Below are 16,819 nucleotides of genomic sequence, written 5' to 3'. Positions count from 1 at the left end.
TACATAACTGCCACTTTCAAAATTAGTTTAAATAGGAGGGTACATGATCTGCTCAATCTCTCTTCTTTAACGTTACTTGCACCATCAAACAGCATGTCAGCAACAGCAATTACAACACAAGTAAACACGAAGGGAAAATACCCTCCTTATGCTTACACACAGACGGAGGATCGTCAGCTTCCATTGGCCAATCCCAAGATGCCTCCTTTGTTTGATGAGCCTACTACACTCCAGAACTTTGCCAGCCATGTCAACTGGTTTCAATCTATCCTCCTGATTTCAACTCCTCTTTTGGGTATCTACCTTGCCTCCAAGACTGAATTGCAAACAAAGACATTGTACTGGGCAATCATTTACTATTTGATCACTGGTTTGGGTATCACTGCCGGCTACCATCGTTATTGGTCTCATAGATCCTACGATTGCACCTTGCCTACTCGCATTGCTCTTTGCTTGGCTGGTTCAGGTGCGTTCCAAGGTTCTATTCATTGGTGGTCTCGTGGACATCGCGCTCATCATCGTTGGACTGATTCTGACAAGGATCCTTATGCTGCTCCTCGTGGTTTCTTCTTTTCTCATATTGGCTGGATGTTGATCAACAGACCCAAGAACAGAATTGGCTATGCTGATACTGCTGATCTCAAGGCTGATCCTCTTGTTCGTTTCCAACATAAAAACTACATCTATTTCGCTGTCTTCATGGCCTTTGCTTTCCCTACTTTAGTCGCTGGTCTCTTGTGGGGTGATTGGAAGGGCGGCTTCGTCTTTGCTGGTCTTTGTCGTCTTGTTGCCATCCATCATGCTACCTTCTGTGTCAACAGTCTTGCGCATTACATTGGTGATACTCCCTATGATGACTACCACACTCCCAAAGATTCCTGGATCACTGCTATTGTTACTTGTGGTGAAGGCTATCACAATTTCCATCATGAATTCCCTCAAGATTACCGTAATGCTATTCTCTGGCATCAATATGATCCTACAAAGTGGCTCATTAGAGGCCTGAGTTTCATTGGTCAAACGTACAACTTGAAAACTTTCTCTGCCAACGAGATTCAAAAGGGCAAGGTTCAAATGATGGAGAAGAAGGCTGATGAAATCAAGCAAACACTTAGCTTTGGTAAGACTCTTGCTGAACTGCCTGTTTATACGATGGAGGAATTCCAAGCCAAGGTGAATAGCGAAGATAAGAAGTGGGTTCTTTTGGACGGTATCATGTACGATGTTGAGAACTTTGATCACCCTGGTGGAGCCAAGTATCTTAATGCTGGTATTGGTAAGAATATGACCAAGTCCTTCAATGGCGGTATCTACAACCATTCCAACGGTGCTCGTAATTTGCTCTCCAGTATGCGTGTTGGTGTGCTCAAGGGCGCTATTGACATGAATCGCAATTTCACAAAGACTGAGGTCTGTCAAGAAACGTGTGCTGAATATGACGGTACTCTCGAGCCTGAAAAAAACAAGACTAAGTGAAGCATATAGATTTATATTTATTGCACCCCTTTATTTAACACATACATCCATTCTCTTTCCCTTTCTTCATCAAACTTTTGTATCATACCCTTGAAAATGAATAAAATATCATATAATCTATCCAAACTATGAACCCCCTCTTTGTTCGCATTTACAGACATGCATGAAATCCTAAATGAAAAACAAGGACAAACCTGAAATCATATCAACGAGGATGCTCACATTCGGCTCAACCCTCAAATAAGATTGGAGTTAATTGTGGGTGAAGATGACTAGAAAGCTGCGGCTACATATATTTTAGTGACGAACCAGGCTGACTGGTGTTATCATATATAAAAATGCCCAGCAGAAGCAAAAGAAAAAGCTAAGCGATAGTTATTTTGATTTCATAATCCCCATTCAACTAGCATTCCAAACATCATTGTCATCACCAGAAATGCATTTTGGTCAGCCAGCAGCGCCAAAAATTTCAAACTCAGGAACATTTTTTTCTGCTCAACATTGGCCAGACCTCGCCTTCTTTCGACTTCTTTAATCAATTTTGTGCGATTCGACTATACAGGTTGTGATGATCGGCCCCTACTTTCTAATACATTCTTGGAGTACTTTTCAAGGTGCTTCCAATGATGCCAAATAAAATAGATGTATTTAATAAACTTATAAAGCAATTTCAAAAAATACAAAATGAGGTTTTTAGCGAAAATATCCAAATTTTGCATACGAAAGTCTCATAAAAGTAGATTCAGAGGTTGCTTTGGATCGAGAGAAACATTTTGAATTAATTTATACCCTAGTAAAAGTTTTCATTTTCAAGGTGGAAAATACAATCGTTTGATTTTCGATGAAAACCATGAGGGGTACCTCATGCTTTTTGGTCAATTTTTGGCCATGTTTTTTGGTTCCCCAAAAAGCTGCGCAAAGGTGTCAGGAAGTTGCTGCTATTCGAGTATAATTGTTTGGCGTCATTCCGGTGGCTCAGAAAGGCCTACATGGCAACATATTAGGGCTTATAAGCTGTAAAGTTTGGCTGCGTTTCATACATTTGCTTGTCAACAGGCGCGTTTTCTTATGTGACAAAGGCCTACAGATACTGTATGCTTTAAACTAGACTCGGAAAGTTCTGTTACATTGAAGTATTCAGTTGGAAATATTAGGTTGGGTGGCACTGTTGTATCGCTGCATCATAGCACAATGATACAGCTTATTAGTAAGGTAATGCGGATGTAAATCACGCTGGACGTTTTAGATGCAATAGATAGTTTGTATCTAGTATAATTTAAACAACAATTCTGCTACTTGTTAGCCTATTAAGATAATCCTGAATGTGCAGACAGTGAGATTCTTATGCCCAATGTCAATGAGCTGTTACACATTTGACCTGCAAGCCAAGGCATTTCGCCATAGTCTAATGAATCCTAAAAGCAGCGGTGTTACAGACTGGAATTCTCAGCTTTTAACACGACATTAAAACTTTGAGATGCGCACAAATGTTCTTCCAACATTACGAGCCATATATCAAGGCCATAATCTGATCTTTCCAGGTTATGGCATTTCGCTTTATTATTTTATAGTGCACTAAGCTTTTGTACAATGCTATCGGAAGCTACTCTAAACAATGACATTATAATGAAGTGGAGCATGTGTTACAATGCTGAAAATTCAATGTCGCCTTTACAAAAGGTATTGCAATTAGTCTCAGATGTTTTGTGCGGCGCTAAATGATGGAACTTGCAATGTCTGATGATTTATCAGTAATATTAAATAGTTATTATTCTGGCTACGAGGCTTTGGTGTATACGGTCGCATTAGCTGCGTATAAGGAGTTGCTGTCATGCCGTCCAAGAGCAATATGTGTAAGTGTGTGTATCTGTTTGCGATCAATTGGCAAAAATAAAACCCAATTTGTAACGTTACACTCCAGAGCTTTCAAACGTCATTTCTTTATCTCACAGGTTTGTAGTCAGTGGAAGAGAAACAAGGGCAATTGAACAAAGTAGCAGTTGCATGAGCTGCACTGGAACCGTAGATGGCTGACGCTACTTGTGTTTTATGCGCCAAGATGAACGAACAGGCCGAGTGAAAGCGAGAGGCTTATATTTATATAAACAAATGCTATCACATGAGGGTTTTCTTCCTTCTTGGCAACTAGAAGGACAGAAAAAGTGATATGAAAGTGATAACATTTCTAAATCCGTCATTGCAATGAAGAAATTACGATTGAGCAAAGCCGCAATTGTTCTTTTCATCACTATTCAAAGATATAAGAGGTCTCAACCAGGGGCATTTATCATAGAGACATGTCAAGTTGAGAGATGCAAAAGAGCTCATTCACTAGATTTTGCTTGGATTCAAAACTACTGTAGAATGATGATATTTTTAACTTTATGGAACCTTCGCTTAGATTCGGAGGCAGAGATGCCATTTCATTTGTTGGACACATTTGTAAAACTTGACGATTGAGGTCAAAAAGGAAATTACAAGCCCTGCTCCTATTGTTTGAAATCGAAAAAGAAAAGGTATAAAAGGCAAGACATCAGCTTCAGTTCCCCTTTATCTACCTTTCGCCTTTTCTTCTGTCCTGTCATAAAGAATGAAGTTCTCTGCTGTTATTGTGTACCTTTCTTGTTTGATCGCTTTGGTTTTCGGCCAAACCACCACCACTCCTGCTCCCCTCAACGCTGGGGTTGCCATCACCAATCCTGTACTCAACGTAAGTCATTATCGCTTAAGTACCTTTGCTGTTAATGCTAATCTATTCTACTGAACAGTCAACTGCTTACGCTGGCTCCAATTACACCATCACCTGGACTGTTTTGGATCCCAATGCCACCACTATTGAGGCTATCAGTTTGATGAACGGAAATGCTGCTGCTTTGACGGTAATCTACCCCAACCTCCTCACCAATGGCTCCATCCCTGTCTCTGATTTGCAGTACAACTGGACCATTCCCGCCAATCTCACTACCCGTGAAGACTGTAAGTTATCAAATGTTCTATACCGAAAGGTAGCAAATGGCTAATTGTTTTTCTATTTACCAGATGTTCTCACCATGCGTGGCAATAACTCATATGTTACCTACTCTAGCTACTTCTCCATTGTCAACAACAATGCCACTAGCACCAACGCCACTGCTTAACATTAGAAAATTTCAATCATCCATATAAATAACAATGTACAATAATAAAAACTACTCAATCTACTTAAAAAGACTTGTATGCCTGCGTGTCTACTTGATCTAAATCAAAAATAAATGGCATATCTAGGCACTCTCTACATGTGCCAGCCATTGATACATTCCGCAATGTTGATTTTTGCCAACAATTATATGAAATAGTGCTTTATGAGCCCTAGATAATCTGTATCAAGCTCACTCGTATATCAGCTTGCAAATTAAAGACTTCATGCTTTGTGATTGTGCAAAAAATCAATCTCCAGGCTATCATTCGAGGTCTGTAGGATCTTGTTGGGAACGCTGTAGAAGTCTCTTGGGCTTGTGGAACTATCAACGCTCTTCAGGAACGATAAACAAAGCAAGCCTGTTGGTTGCTGGGAGGTTTCTGAATGTACTATAATCAGGATACACACTTGACAGAACCATTTGCACCTGATTGAATATATCTAATATAAAAATGCAAAAGAGAGCAATCAGGTTAAGCAATAGTAGTGTTTCTTGGTGCTCAATTCCCATCTCGATAGCCTCAAAGGCGTTTTGCCAACAGCAGCAAAAAATAGTTTAGATCCCGTCTTTTTTTTTTTTAGATCAAAACGGAAATTTCTGTTAGATAAAGGACTTTAAATAAAGCATTCATTTGCCCTAAAAAAAAATTTCTGTTAGATTTTCGACTTTGGTTGAACTATTTTCCAAAATTCGACCACGTAATTTCTAGTAACCACCCCTTAACCCCTTAAGTTTTTCTGGAGTACTTTTGAAGGCGCATCTACTGGTGCTAATTGTAACAGGTGTTTTGGGTCAACTTATTCGGCAATCTTTGAAAGTATGAAATTAAGTTTTTGGCTAAAATGTTAAGATTTTGCATATAAAAGTATTCCAAATACACTCTCAGGGGCTGCTTTGGATTGAGAGAAACATTTTGATTTAGTATATGCCATAGTAAAAGTCGTCGTTTTTGAAGTCAAAAGCGCGATCGTTTGATTTTCGATAAAAACTATGAGGTACCCCTCATGCTATTCGGTCGAATTTTGGCCATGTTTTCTGAGTCCCCAAAAAGTTAGGCAAAGGTGCCAGTAAGTAAGTGCTAGATGAGAGCAACTATTTGGCGCTATTCTGGCAGTCTGAAACAGCCTCCAACACGAGAAATTACCACCTAAATGCATTCAAATTTTGCTGTGATTTGCGTATTATTGGGTAGTGAGAGGTAATGCAAGCGAGGTGTCTGTTCTTATATGAATTAAATTCATTAATTCAGACGTGGAGCATCCTAAAAGAGTCAGATCTACAGTTACAAGTCAATTATGGGGGGAAGGGGCTTTCAGGCGAAAGATAGTTTATATTAACATGACACATTGCTCAGACCGGCAACGCTAGGCAAGCTTGGGAAAATACCAGTATACTTCTTGCTCCTATATGAAGTAGCTACATATATATGAAGAATTTCCATGTGTAAGTGGAGGGTCAAAATGAAAGTAGCGATAAGATACGCAAGGGCAATCGGTAGCGCGAGCTGCCGCTGCGCAAGTTGGTTCTCACCGAAGCGAAGCGAAGGTAGAGAGCCATCCAAAGCATAGACACTCGTATGACATAAAAAATGCCTTGTCCTGATAATTTCGTGACCATTTGAAAGCATCCGCATCGTAGACTTATGGCTGTTGGAATACAGTGTTGAAAATTAAAGGCTAAATTTGCCATTATAGCATCTCCATTCAAGCAGCCAATGAGCTCTATTTATCAGCACAGAGCAATTACATCTTTCAAATCGCATTTCGATCTTCTTTTTTCCGATTAGCATAGAATACGATAGACAAGACAGCTCGAGTCAAGCATATATGTTATGTCAATGCTTCATTGGATCTCAAATAGGTGCCTCTTCAATCTCGAGGTTTAGCTCCAACTGGACAGCAACATCCTTTACTGAATGACACAACCAGGCACCTGAAGACCTATACTCTGTACTACCGTATGAATATCGTTGAAAAATCGCTTTAGATAATGAGTAGCCTCGTTGCAATCTAAATGTTATGTATATCCACCAGTAATATGCTGGCTTTCCTAAATCATGCTTGATGTGCCAAGTATCTAGAATTGAACTTGAATACGAGCAGAACTGGATACAGACCCCAAGAAAGTATCACCGTTATGACGAGGCAACATGACCTTACAATAATACCAAACCCTGTTCTGTTTTGTTCTTTTGAGTAATATAACTAATTAACTTTATCGATAATAGGCAAATCGCTCGACTGTGAATCACACTAGTTCATCGGAAGACGGATAAGCATGGCGACTTATGAAGAAGATTTCTCAGGTGATGTTAGCTGTATAGTGTTTGTAGTGTGAAATGTGCACAACAAGGTACAAAATACGTATGCACGCGCACGTACGCACGCACGTACGTCCATAGGCGTTAGCAAGAGCCCCATGACCACGTTTGTGCACCCACCAAAAGAAATGTTCAACATGTTATGTGCATTCCTTATTATACATGCGATCTGGAAGAAAACTCAGGGTGAATAACCTAATAAAGTCAAAATGAATGATATCTTCAAGAATCGCTAGCATTTCATAGGTGTATTGGCTCTCATGTAATACCAAAAACAAGGCTGGAGCAACCCTAAAATGGTTGTCGTAAGAAAAAAAAGTTTACTATTATACAAAATGACCTCGTGTTTAGAGTGGTGGTTGTGGGGTAAAGTCAAGAAATCACCTAGAAATGGACACAAAATGACTCGACTACACGTTGAAGACAGTAAAAAAAAAAAAAAAAAAAAAAAAAAAAAAAAAAAAAAAATCGTGTATATTTCAATGGCAATATTGTTCTGTTTGTAACTTTAGTAGGTTACAAGTTCTCTGATCATTGGTTAAGCTGTGATTATATATCATGGAACTTTTATCGCAATGAGGGTGACTAGTCGGCACACACATGATGGTTGTATTTATATTTGATCCATTACTATATACACAGCACAATAGAATAGTGCAACTCGAGCATCGAGCTGTTGTTTACAGATACGACAATGTAAGGTACAAGAGTCATGTTCAAAAACGAGACAGGATGCCGCGGACCGTGCAACATTTCACAAACGAATAACAATAGGAAAAGAAGGTTTTAGTAGATTTAATTCTTGGGCACCATTGATTGCATTGTATGATTAATAGAAACAGAGTTTGAGCAATACCTGAATCATTAAGAAAGTTTAAATTGATTGCATGTACGCACATGTTTTCGCGTAATGAACCACGTTGAAGTGGAGATGCCGCATTGAAAACATCAAGCTACTGGAATCCCTGTAATGTATCACAGCATGTTGCCTTTTTTGATATTAAATCACATTTTTACAGCAGTGGAACAAAACGAATTGAAATGTTGGATAGAAAGAGCATTATTATTACAGAAATCAAAAGAAAAAAAAAAGAGTCTATAGCGATTTGGTTCATGTCAAAAACTGGAGTATATGTATATTAAAGCCATCAAGACGATATAATAGAGGGGAAAATAGAGTGAAGGAATGGAGATGAGGGTTATATTTAAGCTACTACATATTCATAAATAGGGGTAGAGATCATAAAATGTCATAGGATAAAGAAGAAGAAAAAAAAAGGGGATTTCATAAGGATATATATATATATACAAAAAGGCTGGCTCTCATAAATAGTAGCTTGGGGGGTGGAAGTTGGTGTTGTTGTTTGTTTTTTGTTGTTTAAGACAATGAAGCACAAGAGTAGTTTTGAAACTGGTTTGTTGAAGATTAGGGAGAAAGTTGTAAAAAAAAAAGTCTAAATAGGTTGGAATAAATATAACAAATGTATAGGGTTGCTGTTGTTTTTTGTTGTTTTTCTCTGATTTTCTGGTGTTTTTGTGCTTTTCTGATATTTTGGATAATAGATGAGATCAAAATCATTGCTCTAATTTGATAGAGAATGGGTAGGATGGCCTTTGCTGTTGAATAGGATAAGGAGGCGATCTGCTGTAGAATGTATTGCTGCTGTAGGGAGAATTATCAGTCCATGTAGGTTGTTGATGGTGGCTATATGAGATAGGTTGACATCTAGTCATCATAGGTGGCTTACTCTCGTAATGGTGGGTATATGAAATATGTTGCTGAGGGTGAGGCAGAGAAGCTTGATGGTGATGGTGAGGGCGGAATGCGATGGGAGCAACCATGGGCGGTGAAGAACGGTAATCCATCAGAGTCGTAATGGGACTAGTAGGGATGTCATCTGAATCACAGCTAGTAGCAGGAGATGCGGGCGAATAAGGCGAGGCAATCTTGGAGAGGTTGAAAGTTTTCCATTGAGGATCATGACATCTTTGATGTCTAGACAATGTAGTTTTACGAGTGAAAGATTTGCCACATTCTTGGACATCACAAACATAAGGGCGTTTGCCAGTATGTGTACGGCGATGTCTAGCCAAAGAGGAAGACTGCATGTAGACATTTAGTATTCGTTATTGATGCAACATCAGATCAAACTTACATCGCTGAATGATTTGCCGCAAGAATTGTATTCACAGACATGAGGTCTTTCGCCTGTATGAGTGCGATAATGAACTGTCAAAGCGGATCTCTGGATGAATTGCTTTCCGCAACCGTGCCATTCGCAGTGATAGGGGCGTTCTCCTGTGTGAATTCTCTTGTGTCTCGAAAGATCTGAGCGTCTAGAAAAGCGTTTTGTGCATTCATCCCAAGTGCACACATAAGGTTTATCTGATTGGTGGGTCATAGATGTAGGTGGAGGCGAATCGATAGTCATGCTGGATGAATAAGATGAAACGCTACTGCTTAAATAGGATTCTGCTGGTTGTTGATCATTATTGTTAAGTAAATTACGAATATCCATAGTGTTAAAATTTGTATAAAGAGAGAGATGAAAGAAAAAACAAGAAAAGAGAAACCCTCCATCAGATTCTATGAAAAATGAAGCCCTTTATATAGTCCTTAAATGTCACGGGGTTCATATTATTTTAAAGTTTTTGTGGGAGTTACAAAGGCGTAGCACAAGGCTATTTTTGAATGACACGACTAACGAGCGCAAAAGGGTGAGTTCAAGTGTAATCTTTTGAGTCACAATCGATTCAATTTTAATAAAATGCTTTGAAATGGAATGGAGCTCGATTCCCACCCCATAAATAATTGATGAATAAAGAATATTCCACAAAAATGACACATTTATCAAGGAGAAATGTCAAAAAACCACACTAGAAAAAAAAAAAAAGGATGAGCGAGCCATGGTAAGGGGTCCGAGCTGGTGCCCTCTTTTTTTTTTTTTTTTTAAAGAATGGTGGTCGGTCATCACATAAAATGTCAATTCTCTTCACTAACTGTACCGTGCGTTAAAGATAGATTTGTGAATGATGGTGGACCTTTTACCAGCTGACTATAAAAGAGATACCCCCCCCTACCACACTGACCATCAGATCTTATTTTGAAAAAGATCAAAGTAAACACATAGACTCTCAGAAAAAATGACGATCTCTAGGAATGAGAATGACGACAAGCAAGATCCATAGTAGTAACCATAAATGTCTGGTTTCTATGTAGTTTGAACGATGATCGATTTTGTAGTATAAAAGTATCGGGACTGAAATCCCATCTCATCATGTTGTTACCAATATTGCTCTTTTGTTTGTATACCCATACAAGCGAGTTGGTTTTTGTAATACAAACATGTATCATTCAAGCACGCTACCGCCTCTTTGTTCCATCGTTTTGGAGCCCATTACGAAAAGGTATAAATTCAGTGTTTGCTTGATGAAATGAACAAATTAATTTTACCAATTAACAAGCAATTTGCTAATTCTTCCCCTTTGAGGAGAGCCACGTTTTTTCGAACACTAAATTTCTTGTGTAATATATATTATCGCGTGTGTTGGTACGACAATACCATTAAATCAAATAGGATATTGTATGCGTAAACGTCACCTGTTGAATATCTGAGTTGAGCCTACAAAGTATATTAAAAGTAGTACAGTGGAATGAAAATAGGAAGGTAGGTTTATCAAGAAGGTACCTATCGGATGCTAGGGCACGAGCCACTAAGAATCGTTTCCTTGAAAACGCTGCCAGAGACCATTTCACTTGCAGATCGATCTTCAAAGAGTGACAGAATGTTGAAATGCCATCACGGTGAGGCATACATTGAATGCTGACATTTTCATCATTTAGTCCAGTCATAGTTTTATATCTCATTCTATAGTAACTGAACGTATGATCGACCAGTGATTTTATAATAGAACATTATTTTATATTGGATCATTCCCAATGTAGGACGAACAATGTTCAAGATTGATCTTGTAAAACATTAGCAGAATAACCCGCGCGTCATAATGCTAAATTAACTATAAATGTAGATTTGCCATAATTCGAGCATAATCGATGCTAGGGTCGATTTATCAAGCTGTATCGCAAGGATAACTGCTGCCTAAGATGTACACTGGTTTTCCGCGAGGCAACAGCACAATGTCGCTCGTCGTTCAAGCTCTCAAATGTTCATCAAGTTAGTATAGCTTCCCTTTTGACTTGCCGCCAAGAACAGTGTTCTATTCATTGTCATACAATCATTTAGTCATTCAAGTCCGCGTATTATTTTAAAATTATACTATCCAACACACACATATCATGTATATATATATAACGCTCAGGTTGTTTCGATCTAAAATAGATGAACTCTTCCTGTTTTTGCAAAATGTCAGATCCCGAGTTTTTCTCTTCTCTGCATGTCTATTTTTGCAATTTCGTGTGTGCATTCTTAACATGCAGATATCTATAGATTAGTTGGGTTTCATTTTTAAGCGTTTTGTATGATGCTGCTCCATCACAAATCATCGATATATGACAGCAAACCATTTCAGGGGAGAACAAGGGCACAATTGAGTCGGCGTGTCAACTTGGCTTTTTGGCTGCCCATCATGAAGAAGCATTTTGTTTCTCAAATTACAACATTCATGAACCTTCTTTGCTCTCGTGGCTCTCGTACGTTTTTATTTTGGGTATAGGTCCGTTACTTCGGGAATGGACATAGTTGGTGCGCTTGGACCTTGATAATAATTCATCCATATTTAATAATTCTACATGTTGGATCCACCTTGTCACATCAAATTTCACACTACTTTAAGCACAATCTGGTCTGTATCATTTGATCTGCATATGCCGCATGCGTCATATCTTGAACCTATATTCTGAAACATGGGGACATATGAAGGAGAAACATATTTACACAACACAATTAAGGTTACAAAGAGCGGGAGTTGCGAAAAGAGAGTTTGCCATGTGGAAGGGCATTCAAGACCAGATGCTTGATAAACGAGCGGCGGGTTGCACAATAAGTCAATATGTGTTCTGCCTCCCTCTTTGAGTAATGTTCTTGAAATGCACCCATTTATTGAGTTTATGCACCTATTTATTTTTGCACATTGAAGGACAAAGCATGGTAGTTTATTATAGAAAATTAGAAAAGATTCTGCGATGCCAAGTGGTTTCAAATGCATCATGTCACCGCATATTGAGAAATAAACTATCTGAGAAAAAAACCACAATTACTACACAGACTATGTTGACGAGATGGCTTTTCTGTTTCAAATGTTGATTTCAGTTGATGCTTGACACGCTATGGTATCTCTCTGTTCAGTTTGTCAAATGTGCGATGTTTTTTATATGATGCAAGTATAAATAGATCTCATTCAGAACAATTAGTGATTAATAAGCGCTAAAACCATTCCCTTGGGACAGAAGCCATATTGGATGATATGTCCTTAAATTTAAACTTTCTATAGGCTTCCAATTGTACTAGTTGTTTCATGATGGCACCAATCTCAACATATGATCTGTGGCCTGAGCCCCTCTGCATTTGCCTTCTCATCACCCATCGCCCAACATTTTCCTGGTAATTTGATCAAATGATACATCTACCTTTCCTTTTTTTCTGTTGAATCATCGTTAAGCTTCCATCAGTCGGATCCTTATTAAAGACGTCGGCATTGAAAACCGCTAAAGAACCCAAAGCTTAAATCGCACACTAGCATATCAGTAAGCTTTCTGGTTAGACTTGTCTGTTTAATGTGGAACACAATCTGAGCCATATGTAATTTCTGGCTGTTTGACTACAAGAGTCAGTAGAAAAGCGCAAGCATAATCATGTGTCCACTCATGCATGCATACACAGCAAAAATGATTACTATTCGATTACAACCCACAAACGTAAAGATGGCCCGAATCATGCATTCCATCTATAAGTCATCAGCCCCATGATGAAATCTAAGCAACTTGGCACTGTTGTAATGATGACTTATTACGATGTGAGGCACAGGTTTCTGTTTGTAGTCGTCTTCTTATGTGTGTGCGAAAAAGTGTGACCCATGGAACTTAATGAACCGTTATTTCATTGTTGTTTACGACCACAACAATGGTGATAGTATCACGCCAAATCATTTAGTGTAAGATACAGTCCACAACAAATAAAAGATAATATTTTCATCATCAAGAACACCATCTTCAAGATTAGATAATTAACTCTCGTGTTCACGTTCGTGACATGGAATGCTCAACCGAGAAATTTGTGTCCAGTGTCCCTATTAGTCTCTCACGCACACATGAGCTTGTCTTTCAGTCAAAGCGTCTTGTATAATTCAATTATTTGTTGTGGATAACGAAAACCTTGTTACTTGACCAGGCTTGATTTATATTTATTGTTCTGCATCATTGGTAGTCTGTATTACGTTGCCCAACTTTTGGGCTCGTCTGAATGTGCTAATGCTGTAAAAAAATAGCATCACGAGAAACGAGGCTTTATTGCAGGGCATATCGTCCAAAGAGCCCCAACCGTACTGATGGCATAAGTTGTATGCAGATCAAAGATTTTTCAGGTACCAAGACAACGGCGTTTTAATGTTATCGACTACGACCATGGCATCCCCAATCTTTGATTTCGTACAGCCCCACATATACTTGACATCAAAGTAGAGATAGGACATACGCAAGATGGCATTTATATAATCATTCGAGCAATAGCCAACCCAAATGGCACTTTGTATGCTGATTAAAAAGCCACTCGTTTTTCTTTTACATAATCTCGTTTACCTTTGTCGCGGTATCAGAGACAAAAGCTTGCATTGGAAAGACATCTGGCTTATTTTATTGAATTAATCTAACTAAACATACAGAGTGATGACAAAGTTTAAGAGGAGCCAGTACCATACTTGCCCTTCCAGACTTCTTCCATCTTCTCATCAATTCTGGTGAACAAATATTCAGCACCACCCAACACATGGCCCTCCTTGATATCCATGGCAAATTCATCGGGAATAGTACGAAGAGGAGCATTTAATTGACGGCACATGCTTTCAGAAGCAGCAGGCATGTAAGGACTGAGGACAGCAGACAAAAGGTAGATCAAATTGGCAGCAGTAGCAACAACGGCATCACACTTGGGACGAGACTCATCAAACAAGGCATTGCTCAAGTTGGCTTCTTGAAGATATTGATTACCACGAGCAGAGATGTTCATAGCAATACCAAGGCCGGATCTAAGCTTAACATTTTCCATAGTATCGATGTATTGCTTCAAGAGTTCATTCACGTCCTTGATGAGGCCACTTTCTAACTTCCCAGAGAAATCAGCCTTGGGAATAACACCATCATACTTGGCAAAGATGAAACGAATAGCACGGTTAACAAAGTTACCAAGGTTGTTCAACAATTCACTGTTGTTCTTGGTGATGAACTCGTTCCAAGTGAACATGGAATCACTCGTTTCGGGACGAACGGACATGAGGTAGTAACGCCAGACGGAAGGAGGAATGCCAGTGGCCTCAGCATTGTTACCAAAGACACCTACATTACGAGATTTGGAGAACTTGCCACCTTCGTAGTTGAGATACTCTATCACCCACGTTGTCAATTATCAGTCTACATGCTTCAACAAACACAACTTACCACAAGTACTGATGTGGTTGACAGTAGTCCACTTCTCGCCAGTACCAATCTCACAACCAGGGAAAATGACAGAGTGGAAAGGCACATTGTCCTTACCCATGAATTGGTACAACTTGACGTTCTCGGGGTTCTTCCACCACTTTTCCCATTCATCGGTGTAGTTGGCAGTGATGCTAGGATAACCAATAGGTGCATCAAACCAAACATAGAACACCTTATCCTCATAACCCTCCAAGGGAACAGGAGTACCCCACTTCAAATCACGGGTGATACAACGAGGTCTCAAACCTTCCTTCAACCAGGATTGAGTGATGTTGACACCATTAGCAGACCACTTACCATCAACAGCAGATTGCTTAAAGGCAGCTTCAATTTCAGGCTGAAGCTTGGCCAAATCAAGGAAGAGATGGTTGGAGTCCTTAGTGATCGGAGCATTACCATCAAGCTTACAACGAGGGTTGACAAGGTCAGTAGCGTTCAACAACTTGCCGCAGGCATCACATTGATCACCACGAGCATCGTCGTACTTGCAGTGAGGACAGGTACCTTCAACGTAACGATCAGCCAAGAATCTGCTACACTTTTCACAGAACAATTGTGTCATAGTTTCCTTGATAATGTTGCCATTCTTGTAGTTCTTCAAGAAAATATCTTGAGCAATCTCTGTTTGCCTGTCGGTGGTGGTACGGCCAAACAAGTCAAAAGACAAATCAAACCATTCATAAACAGCATTGTGGATAGCGTTGTATTTGTCACAGAGAGCTCGACATGAGACACCTTCTTCCAAAGCTTTGGTCTCGGTAGCAGTACCGTATTCATCGGTACCACAGAAGTAGACAGTGTTGTATCCACGAGCACGACAGTATCTAGCATAAACATCTGCACTCAATGTGGAACCAACAATGTTACCCAAATGAGGCACATTGTTTACATAAGGAAGAGCAGAAGTGATCAAAACGTTACGTTCGTTGTCTTTGGGAAGAACTCTGCAGCAGTTGTATTAATATCACTGACACTGTATTTTCATGCCGTCCACAACTTACTTGACAGATTGATCAAGACCCTTGGCAGCGACATTGTTGACCTTTTGGGTAGCCTTGTTGAAAACAGGCTTAGGAATCTCTTTGGCGACCTTCTTTTCCGCAAACACAGCCTTGTTCTTGGGTTTTGCACCTTTATTTGTCTGAAAATTACGAAATTTTACAAATTATGAGTCATATTGCCACTATTGCCCCCTTTTTTTTTTCCACGGTATTACCTGTTCCTTGACATGCTCTACACCAGCAGTAAACTTCTCGTTCTTGGAGACATTATTGAACCAGGAAGACAAGGTGGGGTATTTGCTAAGATCCTTGGCAGATGATAAAGTCTCGAAAAGAGTACCGTAGTAAATCACATCAACCAAAGTGACATTGGAAGCTTCCTATTATGCAATAGATCAAAGCATGAATATATGCGACTCATACTCGATCTCGCAAACACACAATACCTTGGCAAAGGCATTGGCATGCTTGATGAGGATTTCTTCGGCGTTTTGGAAAGCTTGATCGATTCTTCTCTTGATGACAAGAGGGCTGACAGAGGTCTCTTCCTTTTCAATGACAACGGATTGCAAAGCATTGAAAGCAGTGGCGTTGAAGATGTACCTGGATTTTACATGTTTAGTTACATCCATTTTCTCCGTGAGCTGCTTGAATGCAGATGCATAGAAGCTATTGACCTTACTTTAAAGCAGCGTTCGCGTCTGTCAAAGAGACATCGTTTGATGCAACAAAAACGAGAGCATCGCCGGGAGTCTCGACGAGCTTGGCTCCAGTAACCTGGGCAGCGATTGAGAGCTTCAATGCGTTGGCATAAGGCTTTGTGTTGGCGGACAACTTGGGCACAGTTATCTTAATGGCTGCGGGCATCTTGCTTTGAACAAAAATATGAAGGAAAAAAAAGAGATATCTTTGTAGAATCTTGTGGAATCATCAACATTTTGTGTGAGTTTAAATGCCAAAAAAAATCGATGGAATAAGCCACTAATCTCTCACAGTGTCTGAAACTGTGGATGGCGTGCTTTGAGAAAGAGTAATCATGGCATTCATGCTGTGTACACAATTCCTCGCAGCATACAGCCTTCGTCTATCTCAGATGTACCAACGATCATATCCCTCTCACTATTCCATGAAGCTCAATGGATTCGCATATAGCCCAGCCCATGCATCCTGATGCTCAATAGAAATACCCACA

The 16,819-nt window shown here is 39.5% G+C and overlaps 4 protein-coding genes across 4 annotated transcripts; 2 read left to right on the top strand and 2 right to left on the bottom strand.

Annotated features, from left to right (window-relative positions):
* Positions 1 to 93: 93 nt before the first annotated feature.
* Positions 94 to 1,476, top strand: ATC70_011202 (uncharacterized protein; the record flags this gene model as incomplete). Its single annotated transcript, XM_064830396.1, has 1 exon — positions 94 to 1,476. One exon carries the CDS (start codon positions 94 to 96, stop codon positions 1,474 to 1,476), a length of 1,383 nt encoding a protein of 460 aa, XP_064682898.1.
* A 2,590-nt stretch (positions 1,477 to 4,066) lies between these two features.
* Positions 4,067 to 4,613, top strand: ATC70_011201 (uncharacterized protein; the record flags this gene model as incomplete). The annotated part of the gene is made up of 3 exons (XM_064830395.1): positions 4,067 to 4,186; positions 4,245 to 4,452; positions 4,516 to 4,613. The coding sequence occupies 3 exons, from the start codon at positions 4,067 to 4,069 to the stop codon at positions 4,611 to 4,613; spliced, it is 426 nt and encodes a 141-aa protein (XP_064682897.1).
* Positions 4,614 to 8,550: 3,937 nt separating this feature from the next.
* Positions 8,551 to 9,494, bottom strand: ATC70_011200 (uncharacterized protein; the record flags this gene model as incomplete). Its single annotated transcript, XM_064830394.1, has 2 exons — positions 8,551 to 9,078; positions 9,132 to 9,494. The coding sequence occupies 2 exons, from the start codon at positions 9,492 to 9,494 to the stop codon at positions 8,551 to 8,553; spliced, it is 891 nt and encodes a 296-aa protein (XP_064682896.1).
* A 4,332-nt stretch (positions 9,495 to 13,826) lies between these two features.
* Positions 13,827 to 16,494, bottom strand: ATC70_011199 (uncharacterized protein; the record flags this gene model as incomplete). The annotated part of the gene is made up of 6 exons (XM_064830393.1): positions 13,827 to 14,530; positions 14,585 to 15,570; positions 15,628 to 15,767; positions 15,843 to 16,007; positions 16,074 to 16,230; positions 16,310 to 16,494. The coding sequence occupies 6 exons, from the start codon at positions 16,492 to 16,494 to the stop codon at positions 13,827 to 13,829; spliced, it is 2,337 nt and encodes a 778-aa protein (XP_064682895.1).
* Positions 16,495 to 16,819: the final 325 nt, after the last annotated feature.

The sequence above is a fragment of the Mucor velutinosus genome (genome assembly GCF_035048745.1).
Source record: "Mucor velutinosus strain NIH1002 chromosome Unknown tig00001564, whole genome shotgun sequence".
NCBI classification, from domain to species: Eukaryota; Fungi; Mucoromycota; class Mucoromycetes; order Mucorales; family Mucoraceae; genus Mucor; species Mucor velutinosus.
This window is presented reverse-complemented; position numbering and strand designations above follow the sequence as displayed.